General features: G+C 50.5%; 1 protein-coding gene across 9 annotated transcripts in view; it reads right to left on the bottom strand.

Moving 5' to 3' along the window:
• Nucleotides 1–1,139: 1,139 nt before the first annotated feature.
• Nucleotides 1,140–16,254, bottom strand: part of LZTS2 (leucine zipper tumor suppressor 2) — a 62,415-nt gene continuing 47,300 nt past the window's right edge. For all 9 annotated transcript variants that reach the window (XM_035132922.3, XM_035132921.3, XM_088669650.1 and 6 more), the window contains 4 exons: nucleotides 11,225–11,635; nucleotides 9,483–10,082; nucleotides 7,386–7,655; nucleotides 1,140–5,512 (listed from right to left, as the gene is read on the bottom strand). In XM_035132922.3, the coding sequence (XP_034988813.1) occupies nucleotides 4,844–5,512; nucleotides 7,386–7,655; nucleotides 9,483–10,082; nucleotides 11,225–11,605 (1,920 nt within the window). In that variant the 5' untranslated portion in view covers nucleotides 11,606–11,635 and the 3' untranslated portion in view covers nucleotides 1,140–4,843. The remainder of the gene's footprint in view (nucleotides 5,513–7,385; nucleotides 7,656–9,482; nucleotides 10,083–11,224; nucleotides 11,636–16,254) is intronic.

Raw genomic sequence — 16,254 nt, 5'->3', positions numbered from 1 at the left:
AGAAGGGAAGCCACTTAGCAAGCAGGGGGCTTAAGGGAACATGTCAAGCTTCCCATTTCCAGAGTAGGAGGAGGGAAGTGCAGTATCATAGGACCAGCCTCGACAGGAATCAGATGTTCTGTTTCCAAAATCCACCAAGAAGATGCTTTTCTGAGCAGTTGTAAGTGGGACAGCTGCAACCAGGACTAGTTGCTTTGCAACAAACTTCTTGCTGTGGTAAGCAAGCATCAGTTGTTTTTGGCATATGGAACTTTGTACAGCTCTCATTCGAGTGGAGGTTTTCAGATAGCAGGATGTCAGGCTGGCACCTTTAAACCAGCCTGGCCACTTTTTGGACCCTTGGCTAGTTCAGGTTGAGCACTTAGGCAGTGGTGCTGTTTTAACGCTTCTGAACATCCGTCTGCAAATGAGTTGTGGATTTTCTTCTCTCCATTTGGAGAGACAACCATCTGAGGGTCCACGAGATCATTAGTGCAGGAAACAGGGCTTAATATATTCACCCAACACTTTCTTCCATTGAAACACAAATGCTAAATCCATAGAGAAATAAACAGGCAGCAGTCCCAGTAGGAGACGTATAGCAAAGCTGGTGGTCACTGTTTCCATCTAACCTCAGAGCCACTCTGCAATGGCCATGATGTTGCAAGCCAGCAAAAAGGAAGATCCTCTTCTCTGAACTCCACGTGGGGAGGACCTACAGAGGATCTGTAGCCTGGAATCCTAATGTCTGTTTCAGCTACTGCCTAATAGGGAAGATCTGCTAAAGGATCCATCCTCTTCTTATCCCTGAGCTGAAGTTGCTATTTTGGATCAGAGAGTGTCCATTTCCCAGGTGGATACATTCCCTATGGGGCATTTTTTAAAAGATGCTGCCACAAATGTTTTGCAAGCCACTGAGTGAAGGTGGCAATTGTGAACCAAGGTGCATTTGGACCCAGTTTTTATACAGCAAGAAGAGGAAGGGTGTGCAAGTACAAGACCACCAGCCCACCCACCTCTGCTTCTCATCCACCATCAGAACCATTCCACCTTATCTTCATCCTTCTGTGCTCCACTACCCTCACCCATCAAACCACCAGGTGGCTTTTCTTGAAAAACACAGAAGTGGCTTTGTCGTCTTCTTCTTCTTTTTTAATTCACACTTTTCTTTTGGTTTGTACAAGAAATTTACACAGCTTGGAAAATATACAATTTCAGAAATAAAAGTTTTTTAAAAAGTAAAACACAAAGTGGTGCTAAAAAAAAGGGAGGGGAAGAGAGGGATCAGGTAAGCAAGAGTCACAGAAATAACATGCACCAAGCTTTTTCCTTTGGTCTAGTGTTGGGTGTCCCTGGCGCCAATCTCGTGCACTCCCATAGCTATGGGCAGGAGAGTTAAGAATGACCAGGGGTGGAAGTGGGCGGAGATGGCTTGTTCTCTCGGAATGCACAACCATCTCCCAAGTGAACGTGGAAGCCATAAACTCCCTTCTACAAACAACCCAAAGAATCATACAGAGCTGGAATGCATCCTCCCCAAATTCTTGAGTGTGCTCTTTCGTTTTCTTGCATGCGGATAAACAGGAGGAACTTGGAGCTAAGGCTAGACCAGGCTGGCAGATATCAGGCAGTCCCTCCTCTGGCAATGGGGCTGCTATTTCCAAAGTGGCTTAAGCAGGGTGCTGAGCTATGCTGGGCTTTGGCTGCACTCTGGTCACAAGTCACTCAAGGAGAGGCTTCTCTGTTCAGCGCTTGCACAGCCAGAGGGACGGGGCTAAGGACATCTGACCAGCTTGGCAGGATGGGCACATCAAGGACTAGCTGCACAAAGGAGAACTCGGGGTGGTCGAGGAGAAGGTAGTGAGCCACTGTGGCTATTGGAGCCATGTTTCCTCTGCCATCTGGTTCTTCCTGCATTGGCTGAAATGATAACTCATTCCTGTTCCTAGTCCTCCTTGGTCAACTATACCCTGTTAACCATAGGGATATGTGCCTTGTCCCTATGTAGTCAGCCTGGCTACATCTCTCCACCAGAGACAGCTTTTCTCCTTTATAAGATATTCAGCCACTCCCAGTCAAGCTCCTCTGGAAATTACTTTTCCGCACCCCAGAAGATAAGACCCTGCTTCGCTGACCTTTTTTTGCTCCTGGGCAAATCTTGCAGGGTGTTTGCAATGAAGCTCTTTTTAAAAACACTTTACCTCCAGGAAGCTAGTGGGCAGCATAAAGCTCAATGTATCAGGAAGGGTTCCCACAGCAGGTATGGAAGGCATCGCTCTCCACAAGTGGAGATGCTGCCCTCTGAAGAGCCCATCTGCAGAAAAGGTCCTAGGCTATTTGGGTGTGAGAGTAGAGGGTGAGCATTTGAGCCGGGCTTTTTCTTCACTTCCAAAAGCAGCTTGAGTACAGATTTTTAAAGATGTGTGGACTTGAGGGCACTGCCTCCAAGCTAATTGCAGCAGAAAGTGAACAGCTGGGTACTGCAAGATCAAAAAGGAAGGCTGGACTGAAACAGGAACCAGGCATTCAAAAGAATCAGGATACAAACTGAATCACATTTGGTTAGAAGCCATGAAATGGAATGGAGCTGAGACACCTGGAGAATGTAGGCTTCTGGGAACAGTCAAGGGATGCTGTCCATCAACCGACCCCATCCTTCGCCAAGCTGGTGTCCTCCAGATATTTTGGACTACAACTCCCAACAGCCCTAGCCAATGTGCTGGCTGAGGCTGATGGGAGCTGTAGTCCAAAATATCTGAAGGACACTAGGCTGTCAAATGATGGCCTACCCATATCATCCATGAGAAACAGAAGCCAGCAAGGCACTCTGCCAGCCAGGCGTGAAAGGAAAGCAATGGGGGTATCATGAGGACGGTGCTGCAGGCAGGCTCAAAGGCAGTACCACTGAGCCCTCAAGCAGCTTATGGAGCCTGCAGGGAGTGGATACAGCTGGGCAGAAAAGCACAAGCTGGAGGGCAGGTTGGGGGAGGGCGGGAGTCCCAGGCAGCAAGGCCAAACAAAAGGCACTCTCAAATCAGAGCTCAACCAGGAGCGACAAAGGCAATTGGGGGTGGGGTGGAAGGACATCCCAGATCCCCATGCAGCAGGGACACACACACACACACACACACACACACACACACAGGCAAGTAACTCGGAGCCCTGGTACAAGACTCAGCAACCCCAAGCGAATGGGCAGGTCCTGGTCTTGTATGGAGAACAACAAGCTTACAACAAGAGGAATGCCCTATAAGAATAACTTGGGCATCATTGTTATTCTATATTTACTCATACCCTGCCTTTTTCCATGACGGGACTCATCATGGAAGTAGGGATAGGGCAGGAATGTCAATCCCCCGAGTATTCAGAGACATCGTCTATAAGCTGTGACACGTTGGCTGACCTGGTCCCCTTAAGGTTAGGGCACATGACAGTGCATCAGGCAGCCAATGCAGATGCCCGAGAAGCTTTGGCCTTTTAGTCTTCTTAGGGAGGTGCTGTGTGTGTGTGTGTGTGTGTGTGTGTGTGTGTGTGTGTGTGTGTGTGTTGGGCTCCTGCTTCCACAGCAGAGGGGGAAACTACTTTTCCTCAGCAAGCCTAGTACAGTGGATTCCCACAATGCCTTGAGTGGGATAAGGCTAGGCCTGCATATCTTCTGCAATTCCACACAATGGCTACCTAATACCAGCTTTTTTTGAGGTGTGTGGGGGTAAACTGCAGGAAGGAGAGGGCTGCTAGGCTCATACGCTGCTTATGAGCTTCCCTTAGGTATCTGGTTGGCCACTGTGGAAACATAATATTGGCATTTGGTCTGACCCAGCCGGGCTCTTCTTAATGTTCTTTAGCACTGAAATAAGCACCAAATGTGGGACCAGAATTCAGCATCCTGAGAATCAATTTTGGGTCTTACCGCAATTTATCATTCTTATTATTGCTGCCCTTATGACTATAAAAGAAATAGCTTGTGTGGACCTTCAGGGCCTTACGAAACAACCTGCCCTTTACAACTACTGTAAGCAGCACAAATTACGCAAACAAAGTGCATGTGTGCAAGTTTGCTTAATTTGTACAACTTGGTCAGTCACAGAATCTGGGCTTCTCTTGGTGGCTTTGGATTGTATGCCCCCCCCGATTTATTTTAAAGATTTACTTTACCCAGCCCAGGACTGGGGCAAAGGTCAAAAGAGCATCCTGTAAAATACTTCTCCAGCCAGCCTAAAAACAGACGGTGCTAATTCCTTCCCATCAGTTAAGTGGATCAGCTGGCTGTCAGCAAAGCCAACACAGCCAAATTTCCAGCCAGGTGGTGCCTGAGGGCCAGTTGAGTCACTTCATACAGGTAGTGGCAGAAGAGAGAGCTTCCTGCCTTCACTGTATCTCCAGCCCACAGAACAGGAGGCAAAACAGTGGTAGCCATTTTCTACCACAGCCAGCATTAGGACCTAGAGGGTAGCTGCTTCCCCATGGGGAGGGGTGGGGAATGGAGGAGGAGATGCTGCTGCTGCTGCTACAACATTCCAAAGGGCGGGCTTAGTTAGAGGTTAGCCCCGCCTCCCTACAAGGCAGGTCTGGAAAATACTGGCAAAATCCTTAGCAGCCTCTACCTCCCAGTGAAACTGCCCAGCTTCTGGTCTTTGTCTTATCTCAATGGCAGTGAAATCTGTTAAGCTGGTGGGGGTGGGGGGGAGTCCCCCAGCCAAGTTAAGTAATGGAACAAGTGCTACCCAGTGGGATTCAGGTATAGCAGGCCTCTCCCTCCACCACTGGTCCCAAGCTCGCTCCGTTCTCACGTTTGACGGAGCACGCTCCCTTGTCTGCGGCCGCACAGCCTATTCACCAAGGCCTTCTTCCGCCAGAGGCATGGTCAGATCTCGGTGGCAGCAATCTCCTCGAAGCAGATGCCTTCGCCCCCGTGCATCTCGTACTCATCCATGTCCCGGGCCTCGAGTTCGAGGCTGAGGTGGCGCAGCTGGCTCTCCAAGTCGCGGTTGTGCCGGTACATCTGGATATAGTTGTGCTGCAGCTGCTTCTGGTAGCGGATGACCCTGTCCTTTTCCCCCTGCCAAGTGACACGCTCGGCGTGGAAAGCTTCCCGCTGCTCCTCGCCGCGCCGGCGCTCGCACAGCAGCTCGGCGCGCAGCCGTTCGGCCTGGGAGCGCAAGCCCTGCAGGGTATCCGCCGCCTGGCGCTGAGCCTTGGCCTCGTCGCACTCGGCCAACAGGGGGCAGAGCTCCCCGCTCGCACTGCGCAGTCCCTCCAACTCGTGCTCCAGCCGCCCCACCTTCTCGCGCAGCAGCTCCGCCTCGCTCTTGCGCCTGGCCAGCTCGTTGGCACACACCTCCAGCTCCAAGGACTTGGTGCGGGCCACTTCCTGCAAGCTCAGCGCCTGCTCTTCGCCAGCCTGCAGCTCAGCCCTTGCTTCTCTCAGCTGGGCCCTTAGAAGCACCAGCTCGTTGCCCCGCTGAGCCACCTCCGCCTGCGATTCCTTCAGCTGCTGTTTCAGTAGCGAGATCTCACCGGACTTCTGGCACACCTGGTGGGAGAGAAACAAAGATGCATCCGCTGACTTGGAAGATGCCATAGATTCTGACCCGGCAGAGCGAAAGGCGTGGTTGGATTAAGAATGTAAGAAGAGCTCGGCTGGATCAGGCCAGTGGCCCATCTAGTCACAGAAAAATGATAGAAATCATAGTTGGAAAGGACCAAGGGGGTCGTCTAGTCCACCCCCCTGCGATGCAGGAATCTTTTGCCCAATGTGGGGCTTGAACCCACAACCTTGAGATTAAGAGTCTCATGCTGTACTGACTGAGCTATCCCAGCATCCTGTTCTCACACTGGCCAACTAGATGCCTGTGGGAAACCCGCAAGCAGGACCCCTGAGCACAAGATCCCTCTCCCCTCCAGTGGTTTCCAGAAACAGGTATTTAGAAGGATTACTGCCTCCAGCAGTGGAAGGCAGAGCACACCCATCATGGCTAGTAACCATCCTTAGCCTTCTCCTCCATGAGAAGGTAGCCTGCTGTCCTCAAGCCCAGGAGCAAAACCACAGCCTGCAGAACAGGAGCCGGTTAGATCACAGCGTAAGTGCATTTACAGCCTAGGGCAAAGATGGAAGAGATTGAAAGGGGCATCCAAGAGTCCAATAACCTCAAGCAGGGTGAGCCCCGATACTCTCCCACCCAAGGCCAGGAATAATGCACTCCTGTCAACAGGAAGATTTCCTCCCCCAAAAAAGAACCAAACATCTCTGCTCAACGTCTTTTGAACAGTGCCCAAAACCAGCGTTTCTCAACCGCTGTTCCGCGGTACACTAGTGTGCCGCGAGAGGCTGGCTGGTGTGCCACAACATGCCGCGGCGAGAAGGGCGACTTGCTGCCTTGTCACGTGCCGCCGGCCTTGGGCAGCCCAAAAAAAAAAGAGAGAGAAGAGGCCAGGCGCTGCAGGGCGCTCCGAGCGCTCGGCACTTTGGAGCGCTCCGCTCTGCAGCCGCCGGCCTTGGGCAGCCCCCCCCCCAAAAAAAAGAAAAGAAAAGAGGCCAGGCGCTGCAGGGCGCTCCGAGCGCTCGCCGTTTCGGAGCGCTCCGCTCTGCAGCCGCCGGCCTTGGGCAGCAAAAAAGAAAAGAAAAGAGGCCAGGCGCTGCAGGGTTCCAGGCCCCTCTGGCTGGCTGGCTGGGGCGCTCGGTGGTCTCGCTCTACAGGGCATGGAGGTATGTCTTATGGAGGTGGTGTGCCTCATGATTTTTTTCACGGAACAAGTGTGCCGTGGCCCAAAAAAGGTTGAGAAACACTGCCCAAAACGATGTGTTTTGAGGATTTGAGAGAGAACGAAAAAGTATGCCAGGGATTATTCCCAAGCCCATGGTGAAAACTACACTTCAAGACTCTATACCAGGCATGTCAAACCTGCGGCCCTCCAGATGTTTTGGACTACAATTCCCATCTTCCCCAACCACTGGTCCTGTTAGCTAGGGATCATGGGAGTTGTAGGCCAAAACATCTGGAGGGCCGCAGGTTTGACATGCCTGCTCTATACCTTCTTCAACAACCAGAGGCTGTTGGGCTCAAACTCCCATCAGCCAGCAGGGTGAAAGGTCAGGGGTGATGGGAGTTGTTGTCAACTAACATCTGGAGGGCAGCTGGATGGGAAGGCTGCTCTGGACTGTCCTCCAACTCAGCCAGAAAGAGAGATAACTAGTGGTGAGGAGGGAGTAAGTTCCCTGGATAGACTAAAGGCAGGTGTTTAAAGACTTCTAAGGGGTCTTAGATTTCCATAAGGGAAACCTCCAGAATCTCTGAAAGCAGCACAGCCAGCCCTCTGCTAGCGGTGCAACCTTGTGCGCTATACAACTTTCAAACCTGGGGGCGGGGGAGATAGGGAAGCCCCTCTTTTCCGCAGCCTGGGCTCACCTCCCATTTAGTCTCTTCCAAGCGCGGCCCCAGCTCCGTGTGCTCTCGCTCAAAGGAGGCGCAGCGCTTCTCCAGCAGCTCCCGCTCAGCCAGCAGCTGCGCAAAATCCTCCTGGAGTTTCTTCTTCTCCTGCTGCAGCTGGAAGATCTGGAGCTGCAGCACCTGCTGGCTGCGCTGGGCCTTCTGCGCCGACTGCTGGAGCTTGGCGGTGCAGCCCTGCCGCAGCACTTCCATCTCTTCCTCGCAGCGCCTCTGCTTCTCCTCGTACACCTGGAAGAAAAGCACCCCTTTTCATCAGCCCCCAGCTCACTGCTTGCATTAGGAAAGCACTGCCACCGCTTGCAACTTCCGTGTTTTAATTCAGTTGGCATCAACATTCCAGAATTTCCACTCCCCCACCCAGGGATTAGACCTGTCAAATTTCAGGCAGGTGGGAGGAGGGAAACAGTCCCTGTTTTGCATACTTTTTTTTAAGGCATACAGGGAGAAAGTGGGGCTGTGCCCCCCTCTAACCGTGCATGGTTCCCCACCCCTGAGCTGTAGCATCCCTGACAGCTCCCCACAGAGGAACCACCAGCAGCATATCCTGCTGTTAAGTAGCTGTTACCATTAAGAATTTTCTCCTAAAGTTTAGCTGAAATCTGCTTCCTTGCCATTTCCATCCATTGGTACAAGTTCTGCGCTCTGGAGCAACAGAGAACACATCTGTTTCTTTATCTGAGTGACAGCCCTTCTGATAGACAAAGGCAGCTATCATGTCTCCCCTTAAATTTCTCTTCTCCAGGCCAAACACATCCAGCTCTTTCAACCATTCTTCATATGGCTTGGTTCCTCCACATCTCAGCAGCCTGGTTACCTTCCATGGAACATTCTCCAGTTTGCCCGTATCCCCCTTAAAACATGGCATCCAGGACTGCATGCAGTATAGTCCAGATTCAACTAGCACACAATAATGGAACCATCTGGATACTACGTTCCTGATCACACATCCTAGTCAGCATGGGAGGGGGTGTAGCCTACCACTGGGTCTCAACAGAAAGATTACAATAATAGCAGCTTGCAAGTGCCCAAAATTACAACTAATTCACCTAGATTATAACAAAGTGCAAGCTGGGTTCCAGGAACAGATTATTATGCTGTCTGGAAAAGCAAGATGACAGACTGGAAACATTTGTGAAATCATGACTCTGGTAACAAGACACACAACAATGCTCCTTTATTAGATTATGTAGACCTTATTTATGATTACTCATTTTTGTCCGTGACAGCAGGATTCTGTGAGAGAAACAGTTGCGGAACTTGTTAATGTCATAGTTCAGAAGCTGCCAAGAAGGGGAGTGGCAAATCTGCACACTGGAAACCAAGTTATGCTGCTAATTCCTGCAAGGACTAGTTTCCAGCATGCAGGGCTGCCAGCCTACTAAACATCGACAAACACACTGCACCTTGAGATAGGCAGTGTACCCCTTTCTGCCTTGAGGTGAATTTAACCTAATTGTGCCACAAAGGAACTCCCAGTTGCTTGACGTTATTGGAGATGAACCTACTGGTTCCTGCGCTACAGCAACTGCCTCATGAAAGCTGCCTGGTGAAACTAGAAGCTGCTGCCGTTCTGTAAAGGTAAAGGGACCCCTGCCCATTTGGTCCAGTCGTGACCGACTCTAGGGTTGCAGCGCTCATCTCGCATTATTGGCCAAGGGAGCCGGCGTACAGCTTCCAGGTCATGTGGCCAGCATGGCGAACCAGAGCAGCGCATGGAAACGCCGTTTACCTTCCCGCTGTAGCGGTTCCTATTTATCTACTTGCATTTTGATGTGCTTTCGAACTGCTAGGTTGGCAGGAGCTGGGACCAAACAACGGGAGCTCACCCCGTTGCAGGGATTCGAACCGCCAACCTTCTGATCAGCAAGCTCTAGGCTCTGTAGTTTAACCCACAGCACCACCTGCCGTTCTAAGCGCCAACAAAGGCATAGAAGCAGTAGAAGCAGCCTTTCGAAAACCAAAGAAAACCTTTCCTTGGTGAGAAACACGAGCGCTCCCCCTGCTGCATCAGACCTGCCTGCATTAGGAGCAAGGAGGCAACCCCAAGCAGCTTACCTGGCAAATGGCCAACTCATTCTCGTCCAAGCTCTCCCTCAGGTGCTGCAGCTCAACCTCACGCTCCCGCAACTTCTCCTCAAGTTCGTGAATGAGAAGGGCTTCATCCGCTCCGCTGTGAACAGGCGAACGCCCCCCGCAGGAGCCGCTGTCGGAGGAATGGTGGCCCCGGCCGCTCAGAGACCCCGTGCTCTTGCTCGACGACGAGCGGCCGCTGTCCGAGTTTGAAGGCCCCGTGAGGCCACGCGAACTGCCGCCGCCGCCGCCGCCGTGGCTTTCCAGGCTGATGTGGCCCATGGAGATGCTGACTGGCTCCATCTGCTGGCTGCATCCAGTACTGTAGGTAGGGAGGCTCGAGAGGGAGTTGCGCCCCGAGTCCGACATGGTCCCCGAGTGAGAGCTGGTTCGGCAGCTCAGGGAGTTGTGCTTCTCGGTGCTGCCTGCAGGGGCGCCGCCAAAGAGCTGGGCAAGACTAGCTTGGCTCTCAGAGAGCACGGAGGCACCGGGACGCAGAGCCAAGTGCCCCTGCAGGGGGCCACTGCGGTTCTTGGGCATGACTGGCTTGAAGGCCGTGGGGCGGATAAGCGTCTTCTCCATGGCCTGAAAAACAGCACACAGGCACAGGATTGCTAGGGTGGAGGTTGATACCAGAAGGTTAAATCAATGGATAACGAACCGTCTCCCCTTATCACACTTTTGGCAGACGTGTACTCCATATAACACAAGAGAGGTAATGGGCCTCGTCTAATCTCAGTCAAGATTAGAAGGGCTGTTTCTGAACTTCTGAACTTCTTTCAAGGATGGACCTACCTGCCTTCTCCTCAGCTTTCACAACCCTCTCCTAAGCAAGGTGGAGCGCAAGTGACTATGGTGCTACTTGTAGTAACTGATGTGGTGCTACTCTGGCTGCCCTCTTTTAGCTAATACAGACGAAGGCAAACAGGAGCACCATCTAGCAACATGGATAAGAGAGCTCATGAAGAGTTGCCCCCCGCCCCCTACAGTGGATGAACCACAATCCCCAGCTTTCATTTTAAAATAAAGATGGCGTTTCTGGCATTTGCAGAAGCTGAGTTATGAGGCAAAATGTAGAGACACTATTCTTCTTATTTTGTGGGTCGTGAGAAACTAACCTGCTCCCTCTTTTGGTGCTTTAATATGCCCCTGGGGAAAAAAATCCTGCAGACACCCATGGACACCCTGCCATGGTTTTGCCTTAGCTGCATACACCTTCCTGGGTTTAACTGGGTGACATTACGGGTGCCCTGAGAAGGGTGAGCTCCTGTGTTCAGTATGCATTTCTCTCAAGACAGAATCAGGATAGAGATGAGCAATGGAAGGTTGTGAGCAATGGAGGAAGAGGATCCTTATTAGCCTTTTGACAGGGCTGAGGAAACATTCATCAGCTAGAACAACTCTCTGCGGCCTGGTGCCCTTCGGGTAGTTTAGGACTACAGCTCCCATCAGCCCTAGTACAGCATATCCAATGGTCAGGGATGATGGGAGTTGTAGTCCAAAAAATCTGGAAGGCACCAGATAGGGGGAAGGCTGATCTAGACCAGGCATCCCCAAACTGCAGCCTTCCAGATGTTTTGGCCAACAACTCCCATGATCCCTAGCTAACAGGACCAGTGGTCGGGGAAGATGGGAATTGTAGTCCAAAACATCTGGAGGGCCGAAGTTTGGGGATGCCTGATCTAGACAGACCAGCTTGTTCTGCCCAAAGCACGCTCTCTACTTACCTTCTCAAGTTTCCCTGAGACAGGCACCAACTTGGGGGGTGGTCCGCGGATGGTGCCGACCCGGGGCTTGTCATCCTGCAGGTCTTCCGTGTCACTACAGGGGCTGATGGGAGACACCGCTTCGGCCCAGTCCTCTTCGCTTACGTAAGCATAGCTGGTCTTCTTGGTGGGAAGTCCATGGCACAGGGGCTCTTGGGAACCGGCCCCGCCAGGCAGGCGGAAAGGGCCAAACTCTGTCGTGGCTTTGTGGCAAGGCCGGCCGGAGATTAGGCTGCTGACACTGCCCATGGCTGCAGGGGACGGGCAGGCACTCGTGTGGAGCTGGGCAGCCCCTTCGGAGGCAGACTCAATGGATACAGGCAGGGTCTGCACTATGGCCATGATGTCCGCAGGAGGGGCTTTGCGCCTGGTCTGAAAGAGAGAAGGGATTGTCTGCTAAGAACACGAGCAGGAAATCACCACATCAGCAGGGCCCACCAAAAACGGGCAGCATAAGCAGCCTCTGATGCAAGGGTCTGTTCTCAGAGCTGGTTCTCTTTTTAGGAGAAGAAAAAGAAGGCCTCGCCTGGGAGTGACAGCACTGACCACTGAGGAATCGGACCACACAAAGGAGCCCATCAGTTCCCAACCTCCACACTCTGCCAGGCTAGAGGTCAATGGGAAAGGTCCCTTTGAGTTGCTATGTGGGGAGACGATCAAAGGTGTCTTAGTGGAGAAACAGAAGCCTTGGCAGCAAGGAGGGAGAAGCAAAATAGAAAACAGGCCAAGGAGCAGAGTTTGTGTTTCATAGTTCATTTACACTGGAAAAGTTGTCAGTCTCTTTCCTGCCAGGGAAATACTGGCATTCAGAAAATCCCAGTCTCAAAGCAACTCAAATCCCCCAAATGTCACTGCCAGGCAATGATATTTAAGCTTAAAGATAGCTTCCAAAACACAAAGGAGGAGAGATCTCCCTTGCAGAGCGGGTCCAGAGCCTACCTTGCACTTGTGGAGAAGGGTGTTTTGCTTCCTGCTCTCCATCAAGCCAGGAAGATCCCATGAGCTATTTTTATAGAATTCTATGGATGCTACAAATCCTTCTATTTCAACACATGTCCAGTTTATGCTCTATATATAAACTAGTCCTAGAAGAATCAGCAGCAGTTACGTCCACTGCTTTCCTTCCCCCCTCCCCTGCAAGATACACCAATATGTATGTGGGGAGGAGTGCCCTCTCAAGCTATCTCTACTGCACAGAGAAGTGGGCAAGTCCCCACCCAAGATTCAGCACACTTAAGAGTGGGCAGGAGTGATAAGAAAGCTGCAGAGAACGTACCTGCCATGCCTTTTTACATAACAGCAGGGACGTAGGAACCACTATCATTTAAAGGGCACCTTTGATTGTGTTCAAAGAGTTTCAAAGGCTGGAAAGGAACAGGAGGGAGACCACAGAGTGCCAAATCTTTCCAGAGGCAGGCTTCCTTTCGAGCAGAACCTGCGGCCTCTTAGCTGTTGGTGGACTACAAATCCCATCAATCAGCTATGCCGGGCAGGGCTGATGGAAGTTGAAGTTCAACCACAGGTTCCCCATCCCTGCTTTAGAGTTCCCATGAAATACTTCGTGGGCACAACAAACCACTTGCCTAGGGCAAGTAGCAACAGCCCATGAAGTGCAAAGCCTCTCTCACAGCTAGAAAGGCTGTGTGTCTTTTCTGGCCCTTGAATCTGGGAGAGACAGCTGGGGTATTGTTTGTTCCCTCCAGGATGGGCATCCTGGCTGCCTCGAGTTGCTTCCAAGAGCCAGAACAGCCAGCTAGAGCTGCCTGCCTGTCTCCATGGAAAATGTGCATTGCCCAGTTGCTTTTCCAATGTGGGTTTCTTTTGCAGGCCTCTTCCTTTCTGCAGCTGAAGCCGGGAGCTCAAAGCGGGGCTGCAGACAACAACCCTGCTAATGTTGTAGAGAGGGAAACGACTAGCCTGCCGTTTATACATACGGCTTCTGTTGACCCTTCCCGGAATTGCATGTGATTTCCCCCCTTCCACAAGAAGCAAAACATGCTACATGTTCGGTCTCTGAGGTACTGTATTCAATGGGGGAGCCACCCACCTAGAACTGATAGGAGAGCTGGAGTGGGAGGAAGCAGAAGGATTCCGGGAGGCAATTTCTCCGCCATGCCACCAACGGAGAAGAGCAATGGGGGAGGGAAGCCCAAGCACAGCAGCACCTCCCCGCTCTCGGCTTCCCTCTCCCTTCGCTTCTGTCCGCAGAGCAGATTTCCTTTTTATAACCTGCCCCTCTGTGCTGTGCTTTAAATAGAAAGCGCCTGTGTCTCCCGCTCCTGCCAGCAGTTCAGGATCACCGAGCGGAACTAACTCGCATTTATTCCAACCCTAGGCACTAGACCAGCCCCTGTTCAGCTCCCATCTTGGGCAGTGCATGAGTACATGAGCATTTTTTTTTTTAGAAAAGCAGAGGGGAATTGGGAGAGGAGAACTACTCTAATAGAACAGGATCTGCAACAGGAGGAAGACCTCAAAGGTAATACTTTGGCCTTGTTTTTCTTGCTTGCCACAGGCCTTTGGTCTTGCGTAATGAAAGGCAGGCTCCCCAATGCTCCCCAGGGCAAAGGGATTCATGCTTCACTACAATGTTTCAGAGAGCATCAACATGCAAAAGATTCTACCCTTGCTCACAGATTTAAAGGATGTTGAAGGGAACAGTTGCTAGATTGAGACGCCCAGATTACAGTCTGCAAAATCATGCAAAGAGATCAGAAATATCCTTGCCCAAGACAACTACTGGTAGTGGTGTGTGGGTTTTTTTCTGTGTGCTATCATCAACTCAAACATTCCTGATACAGCAACACATCTAAGAGGGACAGAAACCACTGTCATAACTTTTGCATTGCCATGTTTAAAATCTGGCTGCTCAGGCAGTGAGATGTGAATCGGAGGCATGTGAATGAGGCGAGAGAGCGGCTGAATGAACGGTGGCCACAGGTACTACTGACTAACAAGTGAAAAAATACGCAACACATTTCTGTTAGTTCTTCACACCAGAAAGCAGCAAGATGGTAGCAACCGAGGTTGTGGGATTTGCGCTCACAAAAATCTTCAGACAGGCACAACTGTTCAAAATTGATTAAGTACCAACAACGTGGCCAGCGCAGTACAGAATATACCAGTGGCAAGGTTAGGAAAGTGGCGAGAGACTGGGGGAAGTCAGCTGAATCTAAAAGTGCAGTTAAGGTCGGGAAAATTACATTGCTGAAGGAGCAGATAATGAGATGAAGGGACTTGAGGAGTGAGAGATGTGTGATGAACGGAAAAGAGAAAGATGCTCCAAGTATGGGATTCACAGCATGGCAAAACGACGTAATGCAAGAACAGGAGCGAAGTAAAGGTACAGTACAAGGGAAAGGATTCGCTTTCAGGGGTAACATCTGCTGGATCCTACCTGGCAACATTTTTGCACAAAGTGAGCAGAGTGCAAAACAAAAAACATCCTTTTAAAACATCTTCTAAAAGAAACCAAAGCAGCTAGCTGTAAGAAAATGTTCCCAAACCACTTTGGCTTGTTTGTCTAGCTGACAATCTCGTAGCCCCGCAAAGAATTTGAGATGACTGAGAATCTGTCCTCCTATTCGGCAAAAGGGCTGGGGAGGGGGTGCATAAGGAATAAGCAAGGCCACTGCAGGAGGAAGACCATCACTATCAGATCTTCCCAGGAAGTGAAGTTCTTTTCCAGTACACACACCTCGGGATACTTCCTGACAACTTCTACTTCCCCTGATTGTTAAAAAAGAAAAAAATAAAGCCCAGAGCTGAGTCATGGGATGGGCCTTTGCTCCCAAACCCCACATTCCAGATGCATTTGTACAGTCCATGCGAATATGAATTAGATCACTATCTCTGTTTGTATATTCTGCTTCTGTTAAGTGGGGCTTTCAGAGAACTGGGATGTTTTGGCAAAGGGGCAATGAAAGTGCACAGGGAAGGAGGGAGAGATTTACAAAACAGAGGAAAGAAAAATGTGAGTCAAGTTCCCCAACATTTTTCCATAGCAATGAAGGCTGGAAAGTTGTGCCTTCAAAGAAAAAGAAAAGACTTGGAGGAGGTAGTTAATAATATACAAGAACAAGTTTGAAATAATAACATACAGTAAAAAATTTGAAAAGGAGCGACTGTTGCAGGAAGAGTTAACTCTAGTTTTCGTGAGGCCAAGAAGGGATGTTTCTGGGAACAAGGCCTTGAATTTTGAAAATTCAAGCACACGAGGAGACTGAAAATAGCAACACAGTCTTGATACTGGCCAGCGCCCCTGTTGTCAAATGGGAAAATTATATCAACAAGGAAATTGCAGTGAGAGCCTAATCCTTTTTACTATTATTTATGTTTATTTAAGACATTTATACAGTATATTGCTTAATCATTCACATTTCTAAGTGGTGCACCCAAAAACAAAACCCAGGAAATAAAACAATTATGAATCATATAGGAACCCCGAGGGTCATCAAGTCCAACCTCTTGCAATGCAGGAATCTCAACTGAAGCATCCATGACAGATGACCATCCAACCTCTGCTTAAAAACCTCCAAGGAAGGAGAGTCCACCACCTCCCAAGGGAGTCAGTTCCACTGTTGAACAGCTCGTATCGTTTATCATAAAACCAAACACTACCTTAAAATGCCCCCTGAAACAAGGAAGTCTTAGTCATGTTTCAGCAAGGAGGGTCAGGTGGCAAGGAATTCCAAAGGCTACTACACCGAATGCACAGCTCCTAGTGGTTACAAGCGTTGCATCTGAACCACTCACCCAGTGATCAAGCAGAAAGACATACTGTACCCTAGGATTTCAGCCTTTGTGTGCACTACATGCACTCAAAGGCTGCAGTGACATACACGTGAGCTGCAATCCTATGCACACTTACTTGGGAGTAAACCCCATGCCGTTCAGTGAGACTTGCTTCCGGGGGGGGGGGGGGAATTGCCTAGAATTGATTGGGCTATTAACTCTGCTGCAACTGACCACACCAACTGCTTTGCAAGCCA

Source organism: Zootoca vivipara, chromosome 5 (assembly GCF_965207765.1).
Source record: "Zootoca vivipara chromosome 5, rZooViv2.hap1.1, whole genome shotgun sequence".
NCBI lineage: Eukaryota > Metazoa > Chordata > Lepidosauria > Squamata > Lacertidae > Zootoca > Zootoca vivipara.
Note: the sequence above shows the minus strand (reverse complement) of the source record. Positions and strands in the feature narration are given on the sequence as shown.